The 26,456-nt window shown below is 49.3% G+C and overlaps 9 protein-coding genes across 9 annotated transcripts; 2 read left to right on the forward strand and 7 right to left on the reverse strand.

Moving 5' to 3' along the window:
* Positions 1–246: 246 nt before the first annotated feature.
* Positions 247–3,361, reverse strand: KVR01_001301 (uncharacterized protein; the record flags this gene model as incomplete). The annotated part of the gene is made up of 8 exons (XM_044781462.1): positions 247–389; positions 433–513; positions 617–1,313; positions 1,416–1,769; positions 1,840–1,940; positions 2,004–2,580; positions 2,688–2,887; positions 3,001–3,361. 8 exons carry the CDS (start codon positions 3,359–3,361, stop codon positions 247–249), a joined length of 2,514 nt encoding a protein of 837 aa, XP_044649256.1.
* Positions 3,362–4,516: 1,155 nt separating this feature from the next.
* On the reverse strand, positions 4,517–5,479 carry KVR01_001744 (uncharacterized protein; the record flags this gene model as incomplete). The annotated part of the gene is made up of 3 exons (XM_044784843.1): positions 4,517–4,525; positions 4,564–4,983; positions 5,078–5,479. The coding sequence occupies 3 exons, from the start codon at positions 5,477–5,479 to the stop codon at positions 4,517–4,519; spliced, it is 831 nt and encodes a 276-aa protein (XP_044649699.1).
* A 1,599-nt stretch (positions 5,480–7,078) lies between these two features.
* On the reverse strand, positions 7,079–7,763 carry KVR01_001683 (uncharacterized protein; the record flags this gene model as incomplete). Its single annotated transcript, XM_044789211.1, has 4 exons — positions 7,079–7,100; positions 7,192–7,219; positions 7,293–7,499; positions 7,586–7,763. 4 exons carry the CDS (start codon positions 7,761–7,763, stop codon positions 7,079–7,081), a joined length of 435 nt encoding a protein of 144 aa, XP_044649638.1.
* A 540-nt stretch (positions 7,764–8,303) lies between these two features.
* Positions 8,304–10,230, reverse strand: KVR01_001517 (uncharacterized protein; the record flags this gene model as incomplete). The annotated part of the gene is made up of 3 exons (XM_044783506.1): positions 9,281–10,230; positions 8,752–9,126; positions 8,304–8,690 (listed from the first exon to the last, which is right to left on the reverse strand). The coding sequence occupies exons 1-3, from the start codon at positions 10,109–10,111 to the stop codon at positions 8,304–8,306; spliced, it is 1,593 nt and encodes a 530-aa protein (XP_044649472.1). The 5' UTR covers positions 10,112–10,230.
* Positions 10,231–10,516: 286 nt separating this feature from the next.
* Positions 10,517–12,326, reverse strand: KVR01_001733 (uncharacterized protein). The gene is made up of 3 exons (XM_044791097.1): positions 11,196–12,326; positions 10,935–11,131; positions 10,517–10,834 (listed from the first exon to the last, which is right to left on the reverse strand). The coding sequence occupies exon 1, from the start codon at positions 11,971–11,973 to the stop codon at positions 11,335–11,337; it is 639 nt and encodes a 212-aa protein (XP_044649688.1). The 5' UTR covers positions 11,974–12,326; the 3' UTR covers positions 10,517–10,834; positions 10,935–11,131; positions 11,196–11,334.
* An 848-nt stretch (positions 12,327–13,174) lies between these two features.
* KVR01_001356 (uncharacterized protein) lies at positions 13,175–15,270 on the reverse strand. Its single transcript, XM_044792678.1, has 3 exons — positions 14,903–15,270; positions 14,726–14,855; positions 13,175–14,668 (listed from the first exon to the last, which is right to left on the reverse strand). The coding sequence occupies exons 1-3, from the start codon at positions 14,944–14,946 to the stop codon at positions 13,874–13,876; spliced, it is 969 nt and encodes a 322-aa protein (XP_044649311.1). The 5' UTR covers positions 14,947–15,270; the 3' UTR covers positions 13,175–13,873.
* A 2,659-nt stretch (positions 15,271–17,929) lies between these two features.
* Positions 17,930–19,055, forward strand: KVR01_001277 (uncharacterized protein; the record flags this gene model as incomplete). Its single annotated transcript, XM_044790650.1, has 4 exons — positions 17,930–18,046; positions 18,104–18,462; positions 18,518–18,674; positions 18,708–19,055. The coding sequence occupies 4 exons, from the start codon at positions 17,930–17,932 to the stop codon at positions 19,053–19,055; spliced, it is 981 nt and encodes a 326-aa protein (XP_044649232.1).
* A 3,767-nt stretch (positions 19,056–22,822) lies between these two features.
* On the forward strand, positions 22,823–24,633 carry KVR01_001415 (uncharacterized protein; the record flags this gene model as incomplete). Its single annotated transcript, XM_044783049.1, has 2 exons — positions 22,823–22,937; positions 23,036–24,633. The coding sequence occupies 2 exons, from the start codon at positions 22,823–22,825 to the stop codon at positions 24,631–24,633; spliced, it is 1,713 nt and encodes a 570-aa protein (XP_044649370.1).
* A 144-nt stretch (positions 24,634–24,777) lies between these two features.
* Positions 24,778–26,441, reverse strand: KVR01_001593 (uncharacterized protein). Its single transcript, XM_044794070.1, has 2 exons — positions 26,041–26,441; positions 24,778–25,976 (listed from the first exon to the last, which is right to left on the reverse strand). Exons 1-2 carry the CDS (start codon positions 26,149–26,151, stop codon positions 24,852–24,854), a joined length of 1,236 nt encoding a protein of 411 aa, XP_044649548.1. The 5' UTR covers positions 26,152–26,441; the 3' UTR covers positions 24,778–24,851.
* Positions 26,442–26,456: the final 15 nt, after the last annotated feature.

Raw genomic sequence — 26,456 nt, forward strand, 5'->3', positions numbered from 1 at the left:
AAATAGGTATCGATATTGATTTCTATGCATGAAAGATCTAACTGATTTCGCTTCTATTCCGCATACGTCCCGAGGTCCGGGGACACACATAGCCCTGGAGCCCCTTCATACGGTAATAAACGATCTAAGACTGTCTAATTAAGAAAAAGAAGTCAAAACAGCCCATGAACTCAAGGTATGTATGGACCAAAACTGATCTCGCAGCCTAGGTTGAAGATTCACAGGTGAGGTCAATTCGTAAGGTGCCTAGGGCATTAACGAGCAGTTCTTAGGCTGTTCTACATTGCTCAAGATCTTCGTTCCAGGGTAGAAGGACGATTCTGACAGTTCTTGCTCTGAAAAATCACAGTCTTTTCTATTGAAATAATCACGTGGAACGCTCCTCACAGCTCTAGCTAAACTCATCTAAATTCGCAATGCGTCTGTAGTAACAATTTGGAACTTCACCTTGGCTTTGATCGACATCTGCAACCCGTATGGGAAAAAGCCCGGCGGGATACATCATCCCACGGGCTTAAAACAATGTCAGCTCTTGTTACCGGTCCCGAGGTCCCGATTCAAACATCTTTGAAGCAAGTCAAGGTATCAAGGTGCGACGTAGGTAGCTGGTACTTACGTAGTGGAAGCGGATCCGGAATCATTCGGCCTGGAACAAAGCCAGGAGGTGGTGGTGCGATACCATTTATTGAGTAAACAAGAGGGTATGCCTCGATATAACGAGATCCAAGGGGCATACCTCCCGGTGGGCTGTTAGGATTTATCAGGTCAGACACAGAACTGCCAACGTACGACACTATCGATGAGCTTGTTCTCCCACTCCCACTCAAGCTCAGATTCCGGAATGACCCCGTCGGTGCTGATCCTATTACCACATCTGGTTGGCTTGTGTTTATCTGGTCTGCCCCGAGCCCTACATCTACATCCCCTGCTGGATTATGGTTGCTGAGTAACAGCTCTCTCGGAAGACGCGTTCCTGGCTCAGGTTCCGATGCTTGGCTCATTGAAGCTACACTCTGGAGCGACTGAGATATACTCCCCGCCAGAGAATTCATCCTGGCAGCCAAGCTTGCGAAGAAACCAGCACTTCCTACTGGCTGTGTAGGGTCAAGATTCAGAGGAGCTGCTGGATCCACTGCGGTGAGGCTGCGAGCCAAGATGTTTGGATCCGGCGTACCGTCCGCCGATTGAAGAGGGTCTTCAGTCGTTATAGGATTTGCGGGGGCAGTGTCGACAACGTTTCGGAAAGATCCAACCCCTTGCGCCTGCGCGGCTAGGTTAGGATCTACGTCCGGGTCAAATGGATGAGTTGATGGCTGTTGAAGATGGATCAGTGAATTATACACAAGACTTTACCAGTTCTTAGAAGGGCGGCTTCCCAGCCCAGGGGGATTCTCCCACGGGAGGTTTCGACTTACATCTACAGGTGTGGCGTACGCATTCCGGAACCAGTCATCAGGATGTCCCATCTGTGGCAGCCTTTCGAAACGCTCCACATACCTTTGGAGTTCAGCAAGTGTCGGCCGATCGGCTGGTTGGTCGGCGAGGCAGCGGACAAGGATCGCCTTCAGAACAATATTGATATCTTGGGACAACAAACGGGAACCGTGGGTATAGAACGGCCCAACCCTTTGGTTCCACGCATCCGTCACCCAAGGTGTATCCTGTGTAAAATAGAAGCCCCCGCCGTTTTCCAAGTCAGGATGGTTAAGGGGCCCGACAGCTCCAGGAGGGTATGGAGGAAGATGGTGTGTAATCATATCATGAAGGCACTTGGAACAAGTCAGTCTACACATTCATGCTAGTGTCATGCTGTTCACCAGGCAGCTCAAGGTAACTTACCATCCCGATATGCCACACATTGCTCGCCGGGCCGTAGTTCCCCGCGATCCTGGGTCTAGGGTTCTCCTGCTGAGGAAGGACGTCTACATAGTCCCACTCCTCTATTCTCACCTATCAGCCATGACGGGACCAAAGTGGACACTGCTAGGGTAGGTTCGCCATACGATGGAATTGTTCAGGCAGATGATAAAACAATTTGCCGAATCTGCGTCGCCAAAAGGCTTCTGGGGGGTCTCTAAAAACACTGCTCGTATTACGTGTCGTAGTGCCAAAATCACCAACTTTAAAATAGGGTCCGTATCGATGCTTCCCCGTGTCGTAGTCACCGACGAAAACGTTCTGGGGATCCAAATCGAAGTGAACTAGACCGAATCCGCGAGTATTGTCCGGTGGCCGTGGGATATTCTCCTCAAGATATATCCTGGCCTCAGCGTCACTGATGGACCAGTCCTCTCGACCCCGAAATCCGAATCTACGCCTGGGTGGAAACTCCATCGCGATGCACGCCCTTACGAGACAGTTGAAAATTCTGAGCAGCTGGCGATTAGGGACCTTGACTCTTTCCCTCGCACATTTGGCGATCAGCGACCACATGTCGCTGTGCTGCATGAACTCCATGAACAATATACCAGGATCTTGATCCAACCGCCTCAGCCTCAGCCAGCCGGCTTCGGTCGTGGGTGGCAGTAGCTCTCCGCAGAGCCGGTACCTGCGGACGATGTGCTGCGCTCGAAGCAGATACTACAAATGACAGATTTGTTAGAGATGAGATGTAAACCCATACCTAGGTACCAAGACTTATCACTTTGGGGCTGTGCTCGCGACTGTGCCTCCCGATTCGAACATACATCGTGGACGGCCTTCTCGTTGGTCAAAGTAGCCGGTGGTATTGCTCCTTTCGCAACAAATCTCTTGCGTGTCCCGGTGTTTTGATCGTAAATATCAAATAGCCCGGCGATTCCGTTGCTACCTTCACCAAGGACGCGCAGGAGTCGAACGTTGCATCCCATGCTGCGAAGGAGACTTCTCATCGTGATGGCGCTTTGTCCTGGGCAGGATCCAAATTAACAAATGTCCATGAGTTAGGGTAATGTGCAGGCACATGGTAATAGACTGCATCTCTCGATTCTTCCGAGCAGCAATGGGATTCCAGTCACTCACGATTTTCTAGCTGCTGTCGCGCGCTTGGTGGGCCCCTTTCCCGTCCTACCCGTAGCCTGTTTCGTCTCTGCGAATCCTGCAGGGCCGGTATGTCGAGGTCTGCATAAATCTCGTCCCAGCTCTGTGGAAGGTGTTTTGTTCCTTCGTCCACGAGCCGCAGGCTTGGCTGTTCATTCACTCTGTCCCACGGTGCGGATGCTGACAGAGCAAGTGTACGGCCCGCTCGATGATATGCAAAGTAGTTGTTTGTCTCCAATTTGCGCCTCCTAAAGGCCCTCCAGTAGGCGTCCACACCCGGATCCCCGCTGTACCTCCGCTGTGCCTGGATCCGTCTCGACGCTGGTGCTGGAGCAGTAGCCATTTTAGCCGTCTGATCTGCTGTGTCGCATTCGATCCCGCTGCTGTTTGACCGTCTTACGATTTTGTATATCGTGTTTGGTCGACAATCAGGCGTGAAAGAACAGACTATTCGAGTCTGAGTAAATAGACAATATTCACAAATAGCACCAGTGTCAATTACTTCCCAATTCCTTTGTCCAGGATATTTCCGGGAAAAGTTACAGCCGCCGGAAAAGGATCTCGAACCCCTTCCAGTCTTTGTCGTGAGCGCTGAAAGGACCTTAAGTTCTCTGAGATATCATAGAAATGAACAGAATATTTTTATACCCAATGCTTGCGAAACATTTGCAGCTTCTGAGATAAATGGGCCATTCTACTGCAATTGTGCTTTCAATATGAGAATTGCAATTTACACATGCTTCTGGCCTCTAGGTTCAGGAAATACAATAAAAAGTTAAGAGTAGCTTCGATTGAAGCAGTGAATTAGTATCTATGTGCAGCGAAACGCATTTCCGCTGCTCCAATGTCGAAAACCGACACGACATTGTTCATGAAGGTCCCCCCCAAACTAACGATGACGTTAGTCCTGCTACGGATCATGAAGTCTTTTCGAGAACATTGCAAAATGTACAAGACGGCGACCCGTAGGGTAAAACGTGAAAAGTCATCTTACATGTAGGGGCCAGTGCCTCCATCCATGATACCGACAGCGCACAGGCCGGTGGTGGGATCGACCGAGGACTGAATTAGCATATCGGCCTGACTGATCGTGAACACCTGGCCACCGATACTGATTCCAAAATCCGGCACACTAGCATTGCAAGACGTGACTGCTGAGGAGAATGCCTCGGAAAAGAATGCGGGTGGGTCGTATAATGCTGTGATAGCTTCATACATTTCTTTCGCGCCGGAATGTCAGCAGTCTTTTTTTGGTGAGGATGTCTGCCCTGGGGGATCAACTCACCAGTAGGGAGATACATCAAAGTGGTACCCGAGTCAACGATGACGGGGAACTGAGTTGTGTTGACAGTAATGTTTTGTAGAAGCTGCCCCCAAGTCACAGTATTCACCGTAGTCTCGTGCGACCCCATGTACACATACGCATCAGCAATAATAGTATAGAAACTGTATTCTATAGTGGCTTTTGGATCGTTTATGAGGTCAATCTGGATATGTGTCAGATATTCTGTATCAGGACTGAGAAAGGCGAGCCCACCAACTTACCATTACAATTGGGGTCGTCGCAAAGGGGCCCGTCTGATTGATCGTGGGCAGACCACCGAGAGCTAGGAATCCCTGGTCTGAGTCTCTCTCTAACACAAGACTGAATACTGGCTCTATTAACCCTCGTTTGATCATCGAAGTCATTATCGGGTTGTAAGGCACCTGCTCATCGAGGTCGTTCGCCGACGAATTTGTTCCAACATAAGCACTGGTCAAACGAGGATATGCAAGCCCCATTAGACCACTTGTCACATTGTCTCCAAACCAATACGTGTAGTTGACAAGGGCTACTTCCTGTTTCTCGATAGTGATTCCAGCAACAATCACTGTTTCGTACCCCATTGCACCGGTCATAAACTCGAGGTCGGCATACATTAGGCTGAAGTGCTGATTCGAAATAACCCCACCGTTGAATGTGCCCTGAAAAGGCGGGCCGAACATACAATTACATTGCTATAGGAGACAATTGTCAATAGAATCTGGCTATAGAAACACTTCCCTATGGCACACCTACCGGCTGCGTCTTGTTTTGTTGGTCCACGCACGTGAAGCCATCCTGGATCAGCCACGAATCACTTGAGCCAGTGTCAACGAGGACATTCACAGGAATCCCGTTCCATGCGATTTCTGTGACATATTCCGCAGATAGAATGTCGTCCACAGGTATTAGCCCATCGCCGTTATGCCTATCGTGGTTAGAGGGGGAAGCCACCCTCAAGTTTTTCAAGTAGGATGAGGACTTGGCCGTCTTTACTCCTTTCCTCAAGGTGAGGACATTGGAGCTCGCGGATTGGCCGTTGCTGGCCCGCCTAGCGAGAGGTTTCGTGACACGCAAGCGAAGCTCGCCTTCAGCGGCAGCCATGCACGCAGGTGTCATCGCAGTGACGAGGATTGCGAATACAATACTAATCTCCATGGTGATTGGGGAAACCAAGTTCGGAAAGAACAACGTCACAAATGTCTTCTGTGGACTTACAAATGTTGTCCGTGAGTTACAGAATCAAATGGAACCGCGAGTCAACGCGGACACAGTATAATGCGGACCCGGAATGGTTTGTGAGTTATGATATATATTCTTCAGAGAGTGGCAAGTACCTAGGTACTCGTATTAACCAATGGATCGTGGTGAGTTCCCAGATTGGTGTGCTCCGTGTCCTCAAGGAGTACATAAGGTACCCCTCGCAAACCATCCTACACCCTGCATTCTCCATGAAACAAAACCTTGTAAACCTTGCGCAATTAGTGCACGACAAATTAGGTACGCACGAGAGTGAAGTCCGATCATTGATGCTTATCACTCATTCGATATTTTTGTAGTATTTTAACTAAAATCGAGGCATACTGGAATTTCTCGGAGGTCTCTTCTGAATCTGCATACATGCATGTGAGCAAGTTGCCAGGTTGAACACCTGGGCACGATGGAAATAGTGCTATAACCAGATATTTCGTTACTGGATTCTAGAATCACTGTGGACCTGAGTCACTTGAAAAAGGTGCTTTCAGAAAGAATTGAGAAGACTTGACCGGGGTGGCATTCTTCCAAAAATGAACCGGTCAGTCACCAAATTTTCTATTGAGATCTTTCTAGTGGTGAACTCAACGTTCAATTTCGGCAACGATATTTGACTAAAACCCTGAGCGAGAACCTTTTCTTCCTTTCAACTCAGCTACTTTTGATGTCCGTGTCCCTGTAGTAACCTTGCACAATCAATTCTTGCACTCAGCTTAAGCTGGTACCGCCGGGAGCCGAGAAGAGTTCAAATTGAAACAAGTTGATGGAGAAGCCTAAATAAACGATTCGAAGTTTGGTATACCAATACGTTGAGTGAATTGTGACAGTGGCGAGGGCGCATTGCTAAAGTTCGTCATACATAGCCCTCCCATTGGTAGACACCGACACGGGTCTCTGTGCTCTAGATTTGGAAATAAAGTTACCGAGGATACTTCAGCCCTTGTCAGGGATCCGTATGTGAGCTGCTCGATTAAGCATTTCGTCCACGGGTCAGTGTTGGATATGAACCATGAGCAGTCTACCTGGCTTTCCCGCGAAATGTTTCTTTTCTTCCATGGGTCCGTAGCGGTGGACTGAGGTTTATTCGATAACGGTGTTCGCAACGACCTTGAAAAATCGACACTGGATGCAACTACCCCTTCTAGGCCATTTTCTTTACTGGAAGAGGCATTGGCCATTCACATCAGCTACTGAACCATTGCAACCCCTTCCCCCCCCTCAGAATATCAAGAAGGGGGTCGAAGAGAAACCTTGGGACGGTTAGCCAACTATCTAGGTTTGAACGTCGAATAGACTCTGGATGTCCGTGCTGACAATCCCCCAGAGTCAATTGGCTGGGAGCAATATTAGATAATCCGGTAACTGAAATCAGGTTTGAGTTTGTTGCATTTGACCATAATTTCGAACTATCTTGATACCCTCTTCGCACCGTTCTGTCGACGGCCTAGACTTTGTTAAAAGTGTCTTGGCTAAGCTCGGAATTTATTTGTCAGAACCCACAGATTACGTGCCCAGTCTAGTCTCCCTGATGTGAATACCAAACTCAGCTGCTTCCGGTATTCCACGGGCGACACCTATTAGCAGCGCAGAATCCATTACAACAACTTCCAACGTACTGCCCAGTGGTAGAGTTATAACACTCCCCTTGGAAGTGAAGACTCTGTCAGCGAGTGGTTGCCCAATGGCATGGCTGAGGAGTGCTTGCTAGAATACTCACCATAAACAGTGACGCAGGTTCCGCTGCAGGTGACAGATATGATTTTCTGGGGAGGCCCGACTGCAATCTGGTTGACAGGCCAAAAGTCTCCGGGCCGCTTTGTCAACGACGGTGCGAGTGTAACCTCACCGCCTGCTGTCTTGAAGGTACAGAGGTGATAAGCATCAAAGTCAGGAGCAGTGATCAAGTTGACGTTCAGGTCGTTATCTGTGAGGCATGTCGGCATATGAGCAGGTACCATGGAGCTTCACTTTTTGAACGTGACTGTCTGCTTGAGCCTTTCTTTCACGTACTGGTGAAATGTTCCTGTCCATCTGCGACAAATTTCAAGTCATAAGTAACAGGCCCAGCTTGGAAGTTCAAGTCCACGGGCTGGAAGTCTCTTCTGCGAAGGGCCTGGGTGTCGTCGGCCAGAGAGATGGCGTGAGCTGAGGCAAGTGCCGCGAGAGCAAGAGCGACGATAGCCTTCATGGTTTGAGCGGCTAAACTTTTGCCAGCTAGAGTTGGGTATATAAGTTGGTTTTGTTGGAACAACAAATTCCCGTGGAATGATTAAATTTGGCAGGAATCTGATCGATTTTATAAGCTCAATGACCACTCTCTTCCCGAAGTGTGCGGCTTGCTGTCGTTTCTTTTCGAGACAGAGACCCAGGTATGAAACTTGGATGGAAGAAATGTTGTTCGTAATCGTGGTCTGCTGATCAGCAAGAGACTTCGTAAATATCTTTGGCTTCTGCGATACGAAGCATCACATGGTATCATGGGGTAACGAAAGTGAGCTAAACAAGCAGCGGTGTGCTCTAACAGGTATTTGTGGCGTCCTGTTGTGCCTTCAGCCTCAGTAACCCCGCCTCGGCACACCCATTAAGTATCACTAACCGACAAGCCAGTGACACCATGGAAGCAACATTGAAGACATCATTGATTTCGTATCAAGAGCTCCCATTTCCGAACCTATCATAAAATGCAATCTCCTACAGCCCAGATAAACAGCAGTCGTGAAGCTGAGACCTAAGCTACTGGTGTATCAAACCGCAGCCCTCTCGCCATGGTGCCAATGGTATTTGCCGTTGACACCCTCTGAATGGCATTTCTATGATCCATGGCGGACGGTCGTAGCTCAAGATCGTCACGGTCACCTGAGCTAGAGATCGGTGTGCCGATCGCAGCCCTGTCTCCGCGACGGCCAAAGGATTTGAGCCTTGACGTAAGGCTCCCAAGAGCAGGATGGTGGAAGGCTTGCTGGATGTCTTCTAGCGAGCGGCCCCGGGTCTCAGGCATGCAAGCTCCGAGGACTGCCACTGTGAACAACGCGAGACCGCCGAAGAGAAAATACGCGCTGAACGCTGACTTGTCGAGTAGGATGGGGGTGATCATGGCAACGAACCAATTGGTGAACTGAGTGATAGGAGTCAGCAATAGGCCCGATGGAGACTTTGCCACAAGGAGTTGAACACACAAATCCAAGCCCTTGGGCCACACAGTTTGCAGCAGCCCTGACGTGTGTCGGCTGTATCTCGGTTGCATAGATCTTGCCCACAATGCCCCAGGTTGCACAGTAAATGAGGCCGAACAGGAAAACAGAAACAATAACTACCCATCTAGCAATTCCGAATGGATGCACGGCATCCGCGGCATACAGTGATCCGATCAAAAACATGATGCCAGAAAGGCCAATGCCGCCTGTAATGGCCGACGTGCGTCGTCCCCACTTGTCCGCCAGTAAGAAAGCAGGGACGGAAATCGCCAGCATGAGTATTGCAGATACTCCTGATGCAAGGAATGATGCGGTGTTCGAAGAAAGTCCAGCTTGTGAGAACAACAGGGGTGCATACTGTGACATCGTCAGCAACTTCCGAATGTGTGAGGACCATATAATATATGTGGTTTCGTTTTTAATCCCCATACAAATGAAACGTATGTGGCGCCTTCATAGAGTGGTAAACGCCCAAGACACATGTAATGCATACGGATGGCTGAGCACTCACGTAAAGCACACCGTCGATTCCCGAAAGCTGGACCATGCCCAGCACGAATAACGCCAGCATGGTCCTGGTCCGGTATCCCCTTCTGAACAAAATTGCGATACTCTGCCAGAGTGTCAAGCTGACTCTTTGCTCGGCGGTGGCGCCAGCGCTCATGAAGGTCCTTTCGGCCTCCGCCATCGAGAAGTCAAGCCTCCGAAGTGCATCCAGGGCAGCTTGACGGTCACCACGGCTCATGGACCATCTCGGAGACTCGGGAAGCTTGATGCAGCACCCGATCAAGACCACAGACATTAGAGCCATGATGATGAACGGTAGCCTCCACGCCATGCTGGACTCACGCATGTAGACGCTCCCATAGCACGTGAAGTAGCCGATGCAGATCCCAGCCGTGGACATGAATTGCGGCAAGCCGGCCAGGATACCCCGGCTCTTCGTGGGGGATATTTCTGAGATGTATACGGCCATGTTACTCAGATAGACGCCCTCGCCGAGCCCAGCAATCGTCCTCCCAATAAGGAATTGCGGGAGGCCGTACGCAGTACCCTGGAGCAACGCTCCGACGCAGAAGGTTACAGTGCCCAGTAACACGATTTGAAGCCGCCCATGGTGGTCCGCCAGCCAGCCGGCGAAGACGGAAGGGACCGCCCCGGCCAGCATTATGAGTGATACCGTGAAGCCGACGAGGGTCGGAGAGAGGGTACCAATTGTATTTTCAAACTGCGACATGGAAACCACGGCGCCGATCGACCCGGTGTCATAGCCGTTGATGAGGCCGCCAAGGGAAACGGCCAGCGAGGCGACGACGTATCCGGGTGGTGATTTGGGGGTCATGGCTGTTGTCGATGGTGTTTCGATGTTGTGTTCGATGGCGCCGACGGTTCGTGTGGCGGACGATGAAAGACAACACCTGAGAGATGTGGGCCAGACGAATGGAATGGACAGGAACGTCAATCACAAATTGGGCCGGCCTGCGCATCCTGTTATCGCAGCAAGGCGCGGAAGAGGTCGACAGTCAGCCACCTGGGCACTCACTCATGTTCTAATTTGCGTCATCACCACCCGCGTCGTTACTCGTTGGTGCTGGCTAGCATTGGACGTTGGCTGCAAGCGGCTGGATCGGCGTCTCATTATGCTGTTTGGAGCAGAATCGACGATCAATACGTGGGGTAGAGATAACATTCAGATATACATGAAATTTCTTTTTTATTTGACTGGTCGTCTAAGATGACCATACGTGGCCGATCTACCTAGGTAGCTTGGTATGGTTGCGCCGAGCCACAGAGCCTCTTAAGTGGCATTTCAGTGTGACTCCATGATACACCATGGCTTCTAACTCAGATTAATAGCATTACTCCGAGGTGAACCATATGAGAGACCTCAGTTGACTGTGGTCATCTGGACCTTTCGGGGCCGTAGTGTTTCTGTCCTTTGCCAGAGCACTCGGCCTTGTCAGCTCGAGACACGGACAAACTTCTGGTTCTCAAGCCTCTGATGTAGGGCACAGTCCGTGGCCAACCTCGGGTCGCTTTGATGCGATCAGGAACAGGATCTGGCCTGATGTTCAAATGTCGTCAGCAACTAGACTCCAAGATGCAATGGTCAGCAAGGTGCTCCGCTTCCGATATTGCGGATGTTCGGGTAGAATAGTGCTTACCGAGTGTGACACCCCCGGCCACAGAATCGGATGAATGCGCAGCCGAATCGTGACCCAACATGCACTTAATTACTCGGGGCAACGGGCCATTACAGCCTTGTGGGTATTGTGTAGCATCTATTAAGTAAATGCCAGCCACCCGTTGTACGCCGAAAACCGACAGTTTCCGCGTCGTCTGGGGCTGGGGAAAAAGCAAGCTACACCACGATCAGATACATCAATCGCATCAAAGTTGAGGGGGCTGGAAATGGCTGTGCTTACCTGCCTGCATTCGGGGGAGGCCCAAAATCAACTGGTGGCTTGGCGCATGGTCAAGTGCTGAGGGGCTCTTTTTCTGAGGGCATATCGATTTCCCCTCAATCTCTGTAAGCTCGCTGGTCGAAGGGGCCCCCAAGGCCCATCACATCATCAGTCGGGCCCATGTGTCCTCGTCCTCCTCGGTCAATTCCTCTCGCCGGTCGTAAGCAGTGCCGTTCGGCTTGCCCTGCCAGGTGCTCGTGGCATGCTGGCGGTGGCTGGGGTAGTGCATGTGCTTCTTCTCGGTCGTGTCGAGCGCCGTGTTACTGTCGTGTCCGTGGGAAGTCATTGTGGTAGCGCCAGCCGAGGCGTACGAAGGTCGTGTCCAGCCCGAGGACGATGCACCCGACGTCTGCGTAGACTCGTATGAGGACAGGTATGATGACCCGTCTCTGGTGCGCCTCATGCCTCCGACCTGGAAGTGGGCTATGTGGCTCGCCTGCTGCTGGAACGTTGTAGGGGCCGGCGACGTGCTGGTTGTGCCGTCGTCGTGCAAGTGGGGCGGAGACCGGTAAGCTGGTGGTTGCACTGCTGCGGCGTGGTGGTATGACGGTGCTGCGGTGGAGGGGCGACGGCTGGCAGCGGATGAGGTATCAATCGAAGAAGCGTTGCTCGAAGCCGGCTCGAGGTTCTTGGGCCGGGAGAAGACCTTCTTGACCCTGGCGAATATTCTGGCCATCTTTGCGACGAGGACGGTGACGGGTGTGGCGTGTGCGTCTTGTTTCTTGCGCCTGATGTGCATATAATAATGACCCGGAGTTGTAATGCGTTCGTTGTAAGTAGGGTTGGAAGGAATGCTGTAGATATACGCGGCAATGGCTATGCAATGATGGCAAGACTAATGATAATGATGTGTTCCAAGGTTGACAAGAGGCTGGGCCACTACTCGGTATGAGGGGAATGATGGCTTGTCCCAGTGTTGGCGCGTCGGCGTCCTTGGCTCCTCTTTGACGGTTGCTATTTAGTCCTAGCTTCAAGATGGGAACGGTGAGCTGCAGACAAAGAGAGAGGACGATGGCAAGCGGACGTCGCGGTTTTAATGTGCGGGAATGATGTAAGACATCAGGTCGACGACTGGCATTCTATGTCTCCAGCTTTGTCCACCCGACGACGCTATTCGTGCAGTCAGGCAGTGTACTTGGATGAGGATTGCGATGCAAATTCCAATGTAACCCTTTCGGCGGCTTAGCGCTGCTGCCGGATGCCCAGGTTATACCATACAGGTACATTGTGGGGTCCAAGAGGAGCATGTTGATAGGCCAGGCCGCAAAAATAGGTCGAAACTTTAGGTGCCTGCTGGCTACCGGTAACCGAGTGCACAGTAGTCATCATGTACGTGCATCCTCCTGGCCGCAAGTGGAATGTGCAGGTGGGGTGGCTGACAGCTAGGCAGCCCAGGAGGATGCCATGCCGTCTGAGCGTCTGGCCTGTGTCGGGAACAGAACCTCGGCATCCACGTGGGCAATACAGAGTGCCTGAGTGCCTCGACCTCTCGAGTCCAAAGCCCGTGGCGCGACATCTGACAAGTTTGACCCCCTTGCTTCCGATGAACATGTCGAGTATTAATCCGCTAAAATATACTACTTTTGATATCACACCGCACGCAAATACCCGTGGCGGTGCCGGACTTCCTTCAACCACACGGTAACACTGACTTACAATGTACAACAACCGACCGGGGGGTATCGGCTCTTTGTCACACTGGCAGTGGGTGTTCCCAGGGCTGAAGTGGGCGCTGTGCATGCCTTCAGATACCATTTTAGAACCTGACCCCACAGTTCCTTCCTGACACCCGGAAGAGGCTAGGCCACAACATACTATATTCCCTACGGTGTTGGTTGTGCACGCATCCGACTGATCGATCACCTTTCTTGTTAGATATGTGGGGCCTTGCCAGGGCCAACCAGGTGGGTGCGTAACGGGCGAGAACTTCGCAAACTCCTGTCATACTGTTCTGGGCGAGATCCGAGGCAATTCCGATGGAATCCGAGCGCTATTGTTCGCCAAACATCATGGCTTTGCGCAAATCCTCACGTTGTGGATCTCGCGATCCACCAATTTGGAGTTACGTGAGATCATCGAGGGAAATAAGCCAAGCATATATGTCGCACAACAACTACCTATCACGCCAACACCATGATTCCGTGATGGAAGTGTGCCTCTACATCCGTAACTTAACTCGGGCCTCTCTCGAGTCGACTCAGAGGCGAGGTAGCGGGGAAAACCTGCAGTTTCGCAATTTCCAAAAAGGAGTCCCACAAAGCAACGCACAAGACGGGCAGAATCAGATGTTTCTGACAATAATCTGGATGGAGAAACCTACTTTTCATTGTCGATCCAATAATGTCATGACACAAGAAAGTGTGCACCTTTCAGTCTCACCTCAGACTTGGCCCTGAGAAAGGAATCCTAATTTTCCTTCCGCATGCAGGTTCAACTTGGTGCCTGAGATCCCCTCACATGTGTGCTTCCTTTTGGGGAGAGGATTGGCCGTCTCGACAAATGCTGACGTTGCTCACCTTTCGACAAGAGGGGCTCGGTTACTTGAGCTCGGGACCAAGGCCTCGACTGTCCATGGAAGGTTTCTACCCGACAGCGTTTTCCTTCCACCGACATCCTGACACAGAGAGAAAGTCCGTGAATTACTCAGCATTAGAAATGAGACCACGCTTGTTCAACTGCTTGAGAATATCATATCCCAGGTCAAGGCCTCGGATGACCCCTTCGATCCCCTCCTTGTTGAGAAGTTCAAGATGCTTGCAGAGAACGTCAAGGATCACCTCTCTGATCTTGCCGTCGTCACTTCCATCCTTAGGAAGGATAGACGCCACCTCTTTTGCTGCACCAATGAACTCGTCCGAGGACCAGTGCTCTTCCACATCAGCCTCGAACTTGACCAGTGAGAGCGCCTGCAACGAGTCAATGCCGAGCTCCTTGGAGAGAAGGTACACCGTTGCGTGGAAGGCTATGATGTGCTCCTTGCTGTCGGGCGTTGGTGACCTCGGTGGTGTATGTGCCGCGCCGTTGACGACCACCGGCGGCTGGACGAGGGACGCACCCTCCTCCCGGTCGCCGCTAACCGAGTCTGGCAGCACGATGACTTCTGTCATCGTGCCAGGTGGGTCAAGCGGGCCTCGAGTCATAGACTTCCTTCGAGCCCGTTTCTTGCGCTGCTTTGTGGCATTCTTGGACACCGAGATGGGGAGGAAATCGTCAAGTGATGATGCTGGTTCCTCAGCTTTGAGAGCGGTGGCGCCTTCATCGTGGGTCTGGTGTCCATTGAGGCCATCAGCCGTGAAAGCTGCCTGGGTGTCGTCTTCAGATGGTAGCAGGGTTGGTTCAGAAGGGTAATCGAGATGATAGAAGAAATGGATAACGGCGTCAAGAGCCTTCGGGTCAGCTTCGAGGAGCTCGATAACTGCATTATCGGTCGATTGCTACGTTACCAAAATGTGTCAGAAAAAGGTTTATGAAGCAGGAAGCGATTGGCGTACCCTTTGAGGAGACCTTAAGCACTCATTCTTCAGAAAGCGAGACCGAGGGCACACAATCGCCTTGTGTACGTGATGAGTCCTCCCCAAGCATAGGATGGTGAGATCTGAGAACTCATGAGTAGAGTAAAGCCTTGTAAGGGTTAGTGTCAATGGAATGAGTCGTGAGGTTATCCATACTTCTCATTGGACTTCAACAACTCAGTCACTGCAGGGTTATCCATATCCCAATTTCTCTCTGGAGAAAAGCACCAATATCGAGTGGCATGGGAGAGTTAGAGTAAAGCAGTAATAAAATAGCAATATGACCATTTTCTGGCGAAGAACATCTCTCGGATATATGCTCATCTGGATAAAGCCTTTCATGATCGATTGGCACCGAGGACTGAGGCTCTCAAGCAGTACGGCGCCATTACAGCCCAACGGCATGTCGTGCAACCGCCACACACGGCAGGGAAGCATCGGGGCTGATATCGACCACCGATCAAGCCGACAGCCTCGACCGTGAATGAGGCTCTGTTGGGCAATTGCGCCCAGCTCAAGGCGTTGGAAAGGAAAGTGCAAAAAGTGCACCCGAAATCCCTCGAGGGATGGGCACTTCCCTGGCACACCTGGCGGCATCTCAGGCACACCTGGTGGCATCTCGGGCAGCGCTCAAACAGTGAGCCCCGGGTCCATTGGCTGCGATGAAGCCTAGTATGTCGCCCTGGAACTCTCGCCGGGCCAATCGCTTCAGGTTTATCAAATCTGCAATACGCTGCTGCAATGCAAGCCCGTGCGGAGTTGGCAATGCATAGGACCAGTGAATGAGTAGCCTCGTATGGTCTCCACCCACATCCGCATGTCATGTGGTCATCCGCACTCATTTTCGTCGCCTTCACACAGCCGCGACAACAATTAGACCCCGAGTCTCTCAACATGGGACGAGGGATGACTTACCCAGACATTTGTGTACTTGATTGGCAGGATACCCTGCATTTAAGGTTTGTGAATGGCGTTCAAGTTGGTTGACCCCAACGCGCGGAAGAACGCCCCCAATCCCGGGCTAGTCTTGGATGGGATATGTAAGCTGGGCTTAGGTATGTGGCGTTGTGAATTGGCTGCCCGCATGACACTACTATGTCCATCGAGGCCTAGCTCTACCCCACACAGACATCCCATTTTGAAGGGACGTCGGTAGTTGGGCTCAGCATCCTGAGGTTGTGATAATCAAGCATACTGGGTTCAGATGACACCGTCAACGGCTGCTGCGACATAGTCCGGTTTGGGAAGAGCGCCCGACGAGCAAGATAGTCTTCACCTAATGTTTCAGCCTCCACACCAGGGGCGTGTTGAGGGTTGCGGTTGATCCCCCTGACTTCCCTGGGAGAGGTTTGACTAGTACAGCGGATGAAACCCCCGGGGCCCAATCGAAAGGCACGCCCAGTCTGGCGAGCCACTCAGGTGGTACATGACAGCGGAAACATCTGCAGGGTGACGGCGGGGCTCGCAGTGGTTGAATTCCTGGGAGGATGATAGCAGTGAAGGTCTAGCCAGGCCGGGGTAAAATGATCTGGACCTGCCCAGGGACGAGTTTGATGCTTCCAAGCCGTCGGGTGCTACCGTGACGTAGCAACGGGAGTCGCAAGTAGGTGATGTGAAAAGGGTCTTTAGCCGAGATTCGGGCGCATGCTTCAGGGCACACTGGAAATCTCTTCAATTTTCCTCGAGTAGTGGCAATGCAAAATCCATTCGTGACTGGGGAATGGCCAGATTGCTTTGTGTCATGAAATCTTGATCGAATCGGCGATCTTACAGAAAAGACACGGACTCCAGATTAAAGTAAATCCACGGGGCTATGAAATTCCAGATCTTGCTTTGAGTTCACCCAAAGTCCGACGAAAATCTGCTAACCCAGAAAAGTACGGCTGTTCTTGGATGTGTAAAACATTTCCGCGCTGCCAGCTTTCCTTACTCGGGTGCTACTTACCATTTGGCTTCAGAGAGTCGAAGTTAGAGATCAAGCTTTGCGATCAAGATGAGGCCTTAAGCTTGGGAATCGAACTTTCCATCCTTCTATATCACAACGCACTGCAACGCCGGGGTTGTACCCGATGATCCAGAACCCCCGGCAGTTGTCGCGTGGAAGACTACATTAGCACCTGGCATGGACTCAAAGTAGTATTTCCATCCGTTGTAAATTGGTGCCGAGGCTGCCCACCTGGTAGGCTCCCCAGGTTGCCAGGCTTCCCCTTGAGCACATCCGATCACAACCGCACGGGCATTTTATCCTAGCGGGAACGCCACGGGAAACTCTATTTGGACCCATCTTCCTCTCTCCCTCAGGCCAAACCCGGCACAGGAGGAGCCGAAGAAAATCCATGCCATGGATTGCATGTACTACAACCTTTGCCTGTCAGTTTGATTCGAGTATCAAGAACGCCACCCATACCTGAAAGGGACGAGTAGTCCATGGATGCAGGGCCCATGTTCGGATACTCGGGAAACTGTCCCTGGGTGATGGGACGCCCGTATATGAGTCCGAATGGCCCCACAGCGGCCCGGCGTCTTTGTCTCGATCAATACAGACTACTTGTGCCAAAAAAAATAACCACCTGCGAAATCACTATCCACAACGCGATGACCGACTAGTCGCCCAGGGCAGCTTGGGCCATGGGAATGTTTGCGTCCTGAGGGTACCCGTAACATGAGGTCCATGATGTTCTGGCGGTCCCTCCTCCCCTTCGTCGTCGTCCTCGGCCAGTTGAGCTCGGTCTCCGGACAATCATCACCCGCCCAACTCATTGCAGCGTTACCGAGTTGCGCTGTATGTTCCCACCAACACGTTATCTGTTTCATGAGTTCCACAGCAAGCTGACATTTTGAAGTCTTCATGTTTCATAGGCTCCCTTCCAGTGACGCAGTGCGCTCTTACGAATGCAACATGCCTATGTACCGATACGACTTACTCGAGTACTGTCGAGGCGTGTATTCTAGGCAACTGTACTGTCAGGGAAGCTCTATGTAAGTCCTACCTAAAACCATTCTCGTGTAGAGGCGTGGTATCTGACGGAGTCTCACACAGTTACGAAAAACCAGACTCAGGCCTCGTGTGGAGTCCCCGCCCGGGACAGGAGCCATGAGTTATACATCTTGGCAACCACCCTAGGCGTGATCTCAGCCGCTGTGATATTGTTGAGGCTCGTCTTCAGAGTCTTTATCTCCGGGATGGGCATGTATGCCGACGACTGGGCAATACTTTTGGCACTTTTCGTCGGTGTGCCGGGGACTATTGTTCTGTGCGTGCGCAGCGTTCCCAACGGCTCAGGCAAAGACGTGTGGACGGTGCCATTCCATCAAATCGACGAGTTCGGCAAATGGCTCCTGTTTATGGAAGTTCAGTATTTCCTGAACCTAGCGGCACTCAAGCTGACCTTACTTCTCTTCTACTTGCGCATATTCACCACTCCGACAATGAAACGCCTGCTCTGGGCCACTGTGGTGTTTGATGTGGTATACGGCATCGTCTTTACTCTCGTGGCCCTGGTACAGTGTCGACCTTTAAGCTACTTTTGGCTCCAGTGGGACCGCGAGCATCAGGGTACGTGCATTAATATAAATGCTGTGGGCTGGGCGAATGCTGGAATAAGCATTGCAATGGACTTCTGGATGCTGGCACTGCCTCTGTCGCAATTGAAAGGGCTACAACTCCATTGGAGGAAGAAAGTGGGAGTCGCTTTGATGTTCTTCGTGGGCACATTGTGAGTTGTCATCTGTCGGCGAGGCTAGGATTTCTTGTGCTGACATGCTCGACAGTGTCACCGTTGTCAGTATCTTGCGTCTACACGCCTTGGTCAATTTCGCGAATTCCGATAACCAAACATTCGACAATTTCGATGTGATGCTCTGGTCTGCGACGGAAATCAACACGGGGCTCATTTGTGCTTGTATGCCAGCACTGCGACAGATCCTGGTGCGAATCTGGCCCGACGTATTCGGCGGAGAGCATTCCCGACAGAGATACTACCGCTATGGCAATGGAAAAGATGTCGGTCACGTGCCAACCATTGGATCAAAGGACGTCGTACCCGTCAAGAAGGGAATGACTGAGTGGTGGCAAGGTATCAGCCTCAGCCGAGCCAGCATGTTTGTGTCTCAGCGGATGAACCCCAACGTGGCTAGGGCCTTCCGAGAGAGCTCGCCCATCCAGGAGTTTCCAAGCAAAGGCATTCAGGTTCATCGCTCATTCCAGGTTGAGGACGATTTGCCTTCCTCTGTGCCGATGCAAAACCTGAGGCCATACATTCCATCAAGGCCACCGAGGAATGAAATCAAAAGCAGCTTCCTAGCATAGACGCATCGGCATTGTTCCTCACCACATGATTTGCAGAGTATGGTGTAAGGGAACCTTGAAGCGGAGGACGGGGTCACAGTGCATGGAAGATTGTACCAAAACTTGTCACACTATCCAGGGTTACGAGAAGCGGCATGGAGTCCAATTCTTAATAAGAAAAATAATCAAATACACAATTAAATATAATTCAATCAACTTGATAAGTCCGAGTGGAATCGTTGGGATTATCCTTGGCAAGAGATAAGCACTGACTTCAGGATGCACTGTTCGATTTTGGATACTGTAGAGTACGTTATTAGGTTCCTAGACACCCCCCCCTTTCAGATATAATATCACCTCCTTCCTCTTTCCTTCCTTTTAACTTTAAATTATTATAACTTTATAAAAGAATTTTTTTATATTATTAAATTAATATTAATAATATTATATAACTTTAAAAAATATTATATTAACTTTATATTTAATAATATTTATATTAAAGAATTATCTTTATACAAAGTAGTTAAATAATATAAAATTAATTAAAATATATTATATAATTACTTTTAAAGTAAAAAGTTAATAAGTAAAGCCTATAAGGGTATATAAAAGTTATTAATAAGGTTAAAATTATTAATTATATAGTGGATTTTTATAAGAAACTTATTAATTATTTACCTTTAAAAGTATAAGTTAAGGTCTTTATTTTTAATTTTTATAAACTTTTCAATAATAATAAGTATATTAGAAAGTTATAAATTAATTACTTTCTTTTATAATATTTAAGAATATAAATAAAAATTAATATATCTTTAAAGAATAAAAAAGCTTCTATTAGTAATAAAGCTTATATTAAAAGTTTTTAATTTTTAATTATATAGTCTTAATTAAAGGAATTAAAACTATTAATATTATTAATATAAATAAAAATTAATATTATTAAATAAAAGATTTATTATTATTAAGTATTTAAAACTATTTAATTTATAAAAATACCTTAATAAATATTACTTTTAATAATTAATTTATATACCTTAAAACTATTACTAATAATAAAAGAGATTAACTTTAATAATAATATTTAAAGAAGAGAACCTTTAAATTTAATAATTTTTAATAAAGTATTTAATTAAAAGTTTATTAAAAGTAAAAATAGATAGTTTATTATTTTAATTTTTATAAATAGTTTATAAAAGTTTATTTATTTAAAACTATATCTATAAATAAATTAAAATAATAACTTTTAATACTTAATAAATCCTTAACTTATATATCTTAATTAATAATAATATAAACTTAATATTATAGAGTATTTCTTTTCTATTTATCCTTATAGATTTTATACCTTTTATAACTATATAATAAAAGTTTATTTTACCTTTAAAGTACTATTATTAAAAAAGTATAATAAAATTACTTTTATTTTTAATATAATATCTATTAATAAATAATTAATAATTAATTATTATAAATAAACTTTTAATAAAGCTTTTTTATAAAGAAATATTTTAAATAGCTTTTTTAATTAAAATAGTTTTATATAATTTAAAAAATCTTTTAATACTTTTAACTATTTAATAGCTTAAAGGAGGACCTTAAAGTTAAAGAAAGGCTATAAATACTACTATTTTAATTAAAAGTATTAATTAATTTAATTATTAAAACCCTTTAAAAGGCTTAAAATTTACTTATAATAAATAATTAGATTATTAATAATATTAATTAAACTTAAAAGTAGTTAAAATATTATTAACTAAAATAAATAAAAATTAAATAACTTATTTAAAAGATAGTATAACTTAAAAATAAAAATACTTATTTAAATATCTTTATAAAGAAATTTAAACTTTATAAATATTAATAAATTATAAAGAATTTAAATAAAACCTTTTATAAAATAGGTAAAGTTATAAGTAAGGTATTATTATTATCTTTATACTAATAACCCCTTTAGGTATAAAAACTATTTATAATAAAGAAAATTAATCTAAATATAACTAAATTTTATTAAAATAAACTTAAAAAGAAGTTTTATATTTAAATTAAATTTTTAATATAAAAATTAAGTATATTATACTTATTTAAAGTTTTATAGTTAAATTAAAGAGTATATTTAATAAAGGGGGGTATTTGGGAACCTGATGATATACTCTAGTTACGACCTGCTGAAGTCAGCTCGGGTGTGCGGCCACGGCATCAATTGATTTATTTATGTATCCCTGAACCTGTAATTCCCCCCACGGAATGACGTCGGGCTAATGTAACAATGAGAACAGATCCCGTGAGTGTTTCAAGATGCTTAGATCTGAACGTGACATTATACCTATATTGCTTGAGATGATCCCGAGCGGGCCACACCTGCCTCAAGTGCATTTTGGCCCGGGTGTGACTTAATAATACCCTGAGTCGGATCCAGCTTGCCTGCGCGAGCTTATCAGATCCGAACTCCCGGCTGGCCCCCCATTAGCACGTGGGCGTCCAATTGAGTGTGGGTCGCGGACCCCATGGAAATTTCGAGTCGAGCAAACATTGCCAACTTTACTGAGGCATTGGGTAAGGCTTTCACCCCCGAAATTGCGCGAAGAAGAGACAATGCCGAGATCGGTGTGCGTGCACAGAGACAAAAATGATTGATCATAAGGCTGTATGTAGTGACGGCTCTGATCCGACAGACTTGGAAGACGGACCGATTCCGGGACATCGCGGGCCGACACAATGTATTCAACCTACGCGACAGAGGTCTGGGCACATCTCGACCATTGACATTATGGCTGTATGGATGAGGCCAGTGACGTCGACCGCCACCAGCACAAAAAAAATCTGCATTGGGTTTTCCCCAAGCTGTCAAGATTTTGGGGGGTGGGGGGCGTTTATGCAGCAAGGGTACGCCTGTCCTGATGGCCTAGACAATGCCGATCTTCAACAGCAATGTGGACCCTCCTGCTTCCTGGGAGCAGACTGAGTCGGTTCCAACATGATGAAGGGAATGCTGACTGCACGCATTCTCGACCTGATGCATATCACAGTATGCAGTTAATTAGTATCGTTGGCGACACAAGTAGTTCTGAACACTGTCGGCTGTGTATCTGAAGGATCCCCAAACATCAAGAGATTCTCCCTCCGCTCACATGTGCAGATGCTGCATTCAAGAGTCGGCCAGTCCGTGAATTAAACCTGGCCATCCTGACCAAGAATTCGACACGTGAAGCACCCGGCGAGATGGTCAGTATCCACAGGGCTCCACTAGAGATCAGGTCTCAAATCATGACTGTCTTCTCACACGGTTCTAGTGTAGCTGCGTCTGGCACCGTCCGTGCTTGATCGGATCGGTCTACGGATCTGAGACCGACATGCGATGGCATGAGGTCTATTTGCACAGCGTGTTCACGACACGCTTCTCCTATACATGTGACGCGAGATGGGATGAATCGACGTAGTTGATCAGACTTGGGATTTTACAGCAAGTCTTAAAACCGAATGCGTTCGCAGCGAAATATACTTGCTCGGCTGTCGCTCCCACAGCAGCCACACGAAGCTGGGATGGCCGGGTAACTTGGAAAGGGGCGGGGGGCAGTTGGAAGTATCCTAAGATTTGTCAGGAAAATGGATCCATCACAAATCCAGTGACCTCTTCGAATTGGGATACCGATCTACGCACCTTGGGCATGTCCTCATCTTTCTCTAGTCATGTATGCGTTGGTATAAGACATTGTATTCCCTGCCGTAGTACTCCCGAGTTCCTAGCGCTCCGGTTCACAAACACCTGCCAAAGGAAGGACATAGTCAACATGCGGGCTTCACTCACAAGAACACTGGCAGCTTCGGCAGCCTTCTGCGGTGCGACAGCAACCTGCACAAAAGCTCGGGCTACGAACTCATCTATTGGCAATGCCTCATATGACTGTATGTACACACTCTGTTCTTGATGTCCTCATAATTCCCTTGGACCACCCCCATAGCATTCAAACGTCGTGCAGGAGTCCCTCAGCTAACAGATAAAGATATCGTTGTCGGCGGCGGGCCTTCGGGTATCATTGCTGCCACCCGACTTGCTCAGTCATCCAGCAAGAGCGTTCTTCTACTCTCCCGTGGCCAAGGGCCTACCGTTGACACCGGTGCCGTAGGCACAGTGGATTTCAGCAACACCTTGACACCTATTGATGTCCCTGGCCTGTCGACTGCTGTCACGTCCTACAACGTGGGAGACCAGCCGCTCTTCAATGCCTACCTCTGCACTGATGTCGATGCCTTCGCTTCCTGCGTGTTCGGCGGTGGTGCTTCCATCAACTACATGGTCTTCCCGCACCCTCCTGAGCGTGACTTTGACGACAAATGGCCAGTTGGGTGGAAATGGGATGATGTATCCGCCGCTGCTGACCGCGTGTGGGACGTGAACCCGGGATCCATGCTGCCCAGCATGGATGGCAAGCGGTACGATCAAGGCATGTTTGAGACGGTCTCCAAGTTCCTCGATGCCCAGGGCTGGTCCGAGGTCGACCAGGTCGCGGAGCCCAACAGCAAGAACAAGGTGTATAGCTACCCCAACTGGGATATTGGCGTCTCTGGCGGCCTGCCGAAGCGAGTTGGACCTCTGAGGACTTACTTGCCTTTGGCTGAGGAGCTTGAAAACTTCTCCTATCGCCTAAACTCCACCGTCCGTCGCGTTCTTCGCAACGGTGGACAGGTCACTGGTGTCGAGGTGGAGACGGAATCTGGGGTTGAGACTGTCAGCCTCGCTGCTGGCGGTAAGGTTGTGCTGGCCGCCGGTCCTTGGGGAACCCCTCGCATCTTGTTCAACTCTGGAATTGGTCCGTTCGACCAGATCCAGACTGTTGCCAACGGCACTACAGGCATACCCGTCCCACCAAAGGAGGACTGGATTGATCTTCCTGTCGGCCAGGCCATCAAAGACCACCCGATCTTCAGCATCTATGTTCAGACACCTGATAACTGGACCTCATTCAACACAAGCACTGTTGTTGACGGCACCAACATCGACGACATCGAGCTGTACATGGAGCAAGGCTCAGGCGTCTTGGCTCAAGGGTATCACCGCATGATCTTCTGGACTTCCAACGTTGCATCTGACAACATCACCCGGTACTACCAAGGCAGCGTCAGCCCCCAGGGACCTGGTCTTTTCTTGATCAAAGCGTATCTAACCCATGGGGCTACCTCCTCTGGAAAGATGGGAATCCAGGCCAACGGCACAGTCGGCTTCACCCAGATGCCCTACCTCCAGACCCAGGGCGACCAGGAAGGCGCGACAATGTTCGTGGAGGAGATGCTGGAGAGCGTCTCTTCCTATGGCTGGGAGCTCACGAAGGGCACCACGAACACCTCTTCGATCCTGTCTGCTCACAGCCAAGGTGACCATTACATCGGCACCGCGAACGTCGGAACCGACCCCAAGACCTCCGTGGTTGACACGGACGTCAAGGTCTGGGGCACCGACAACCTGTACATTGTCGACTCCAGCATCCACGCCGATCTCTCCACCGGCAACACACAGGCCATTACAATGGTCGTGGCTGAGGCTGCAGTGGAGAAGATCATCGCTGCTGACTCGGCCCCTCAGCTAAAGAAGCGTCAGCATTGAGACGACGATTCAATGAATTGTAACTAATGATATAATATTGGCTTGATGGGAAGTCGTGATCAAGCTATTTAATTCGTGTAAATACACCCGTGTCATGATTAGATCAATAAGCACTTAGTTCAATGTTAAATATGTATTATTTCATTATTGGGAATGTCGGTGTCTCGTGTGCTGGTATTATTCTTGTTATTCGTGATAATATTCAATGTGCTATCTGGTCAAATTGGGGATGGCCGGAAGTCCTCTATAGTTGGTGCTGTCTGCGTTGACGACGATGAAGCGGACGAGCGTGAGATCGGCCTCAATTGAGAATGGCTCCTCGCCACAGACCGCTTCTTCCAGTGTCCCATCTGGCCCAACACCCCTGATTCTCTCTGCGACGTCTCTGCGGTCGGTAGTGGTGATCCGGGAACATCGGTCTCTGGTGCTCGCTCGCTGCCATTCCTGTAGTCGTCGTATCCCGCCGGCATACTCCCAGGTAACTCTGCGACGAAGTGGGGCACTTCCATCTCTGTGGCAGCTATATGCAGCGGTGGCATCTCGACAGCATCTCTTTCCACGGGCGCTTCACTGAGGGCGGTCGTGCTAGCCCTCGCCCTTGAATCCAGTTCAGCCTTGTCATCCGGCGGGAATCCACCCCCACTTGTAGGAGAAGGCTTGGAGTCGCCAAAGCCAGATATCATGGACTCTATGCGCGTGCCGTTGGTGGTGGCTTCGCGCTTTTTCTTGCGGTGTCGCCATATGAAGAACCCTACCGCGCTGACAGCGAGGGCGACAACCACCCCTCCCACACCGATGGCTATTCCGATTATAGTGCTCGATGGCAATCCATCCTCCGACTCCGAGCCGGGATCGTCGTTCTGGGCCTTCGTGGGACCGGAGGATGAAGACGGCGTTGGGGCGTCGGTATTGCTCCCCGTGCTCCCCGGCGTTGCTGTGGCGGTCGCGGAATAGGTCGATCCGGGAACGGTCGGGTCTGTCGCGAGGATGCTGAGGTCGGACTCCTGCCAGCGAACCTGGAGGGCAAAGGCTAGCTCTGACGAGTCGGTCGTGTGTGCGCATTTGCTGTAGGAAGAGGGGCCGTCGGTGAGACACGTATATCCGTTCGGACAGCAGACCTGGACTGTCTCGCTTTGGAGCACTGGCCCTCCAAAGTATATCATCCCGCCCGCATCATCTGTCCTTGCCTGGTCGTACGGAAACTCGCATCCTTTGGTCCAACTCTTGGGGCAAATGCCAGGACTATAGAACCCGAACGAATAAGCGTATAGCGAGTGGAATTTTGGCGGCATGCACACCAAGCTCGAGAGCGGTGGTGTGGCCGTGTCTGTCCAGTACAGGCTCTAAGGGTGACGTCAGTGGATGCGTTCCCATTCCACGGACTCCTATTCAGGGGGCCTAACTCACCGCGCAAAAGTCCGGAGTGGTAAAGACCGTGGTGAGAGGGCCCGCGCCGTGGAACCCGATGGCGTACGACGCGGGCTGGCTCAGATAGTCCAGCGTTGTAACTGTGGTCATGACGCCGTGATTCTGTCGCGGCTTAGCAAGCCATGGCTCCGGGGAAGAGTTGTCATGGAGGAAGAAACGGATGCTGGAGGTGCAAAACCGGGAATGGCTTGATAGCGTGAAGTTGAACTATGATCGGGCTCGCTACCAATGCCCCAACACAACCGACACGGAAGGTGGGTTCTTGGGTAAGCGAACATGAGTCAGATACACAGGTTGGCATTTGATTGCTTTTGGCTGCGGTCGCGTCGATCAAACCACAAACTAGCCAGGATCAACCGGGCCAAGGGAGCCAATGGTTCGTAGATTGTCGTGGG

Source organism: Diaporthe batatas (assembly GCF_019321695.1).
Source record: "Diaporthe batatas strain CRI 302-4 chromosome Unknown Contig00002, whole genome shotgun sequence".
Taxonomy (NCBI): Eukaryota; Fungi; Ascomycota; class Sordariomycetes; order Diaporthales; family Diaporthaceae; genus Diaporthe; species Diaporthe batatas.

Bases quoted from the DNA above. Each gene is read 5' to 3' on its own strand.
- KVR01_001733 (XM_044791097.1), bottom strand. From the start codon at position 11,973: ATGCACATCAGGCGCAAGAAACAAGACGCACACGCCACACCCGTCACC.
- KVR01_001356 (XM_044792678.1), bottom strand. From the start codon at position 14,946: ATGGATAACCCTGCAGTGACTGAGTTGTTGAAGTCCAATGAGAA. The intron at 14,856-14,902 runs GTATGGATAACC...AACCCTTACAAG, and splicing joins TTGTTGAAGTCCAATGAGAA to GCTTTACTCTACTCATGAGT. The intron at 14,669-14,725 runs GTACGCCAATCG...TTGGTAACGTAG, and splicing joins GCTTAAGGTCTCCTCAAAGG to CAATCGACCGATAATGCAGT.
- KVR01_001593 (XM_044794070.1), bottom strand. From the start codon at position 26,151: ATGACCACAGTTACAACGCTGGACTATCTGAGCCAGCCCGCGTCGTAC. The intron at 25,977-26,040 runs GTGAGTTAGGCC...CGTCACCCTTAG, and splicing joins CCACTCCGGACTTTTGCGCG to AGCCTGTACTGGACAGACAC.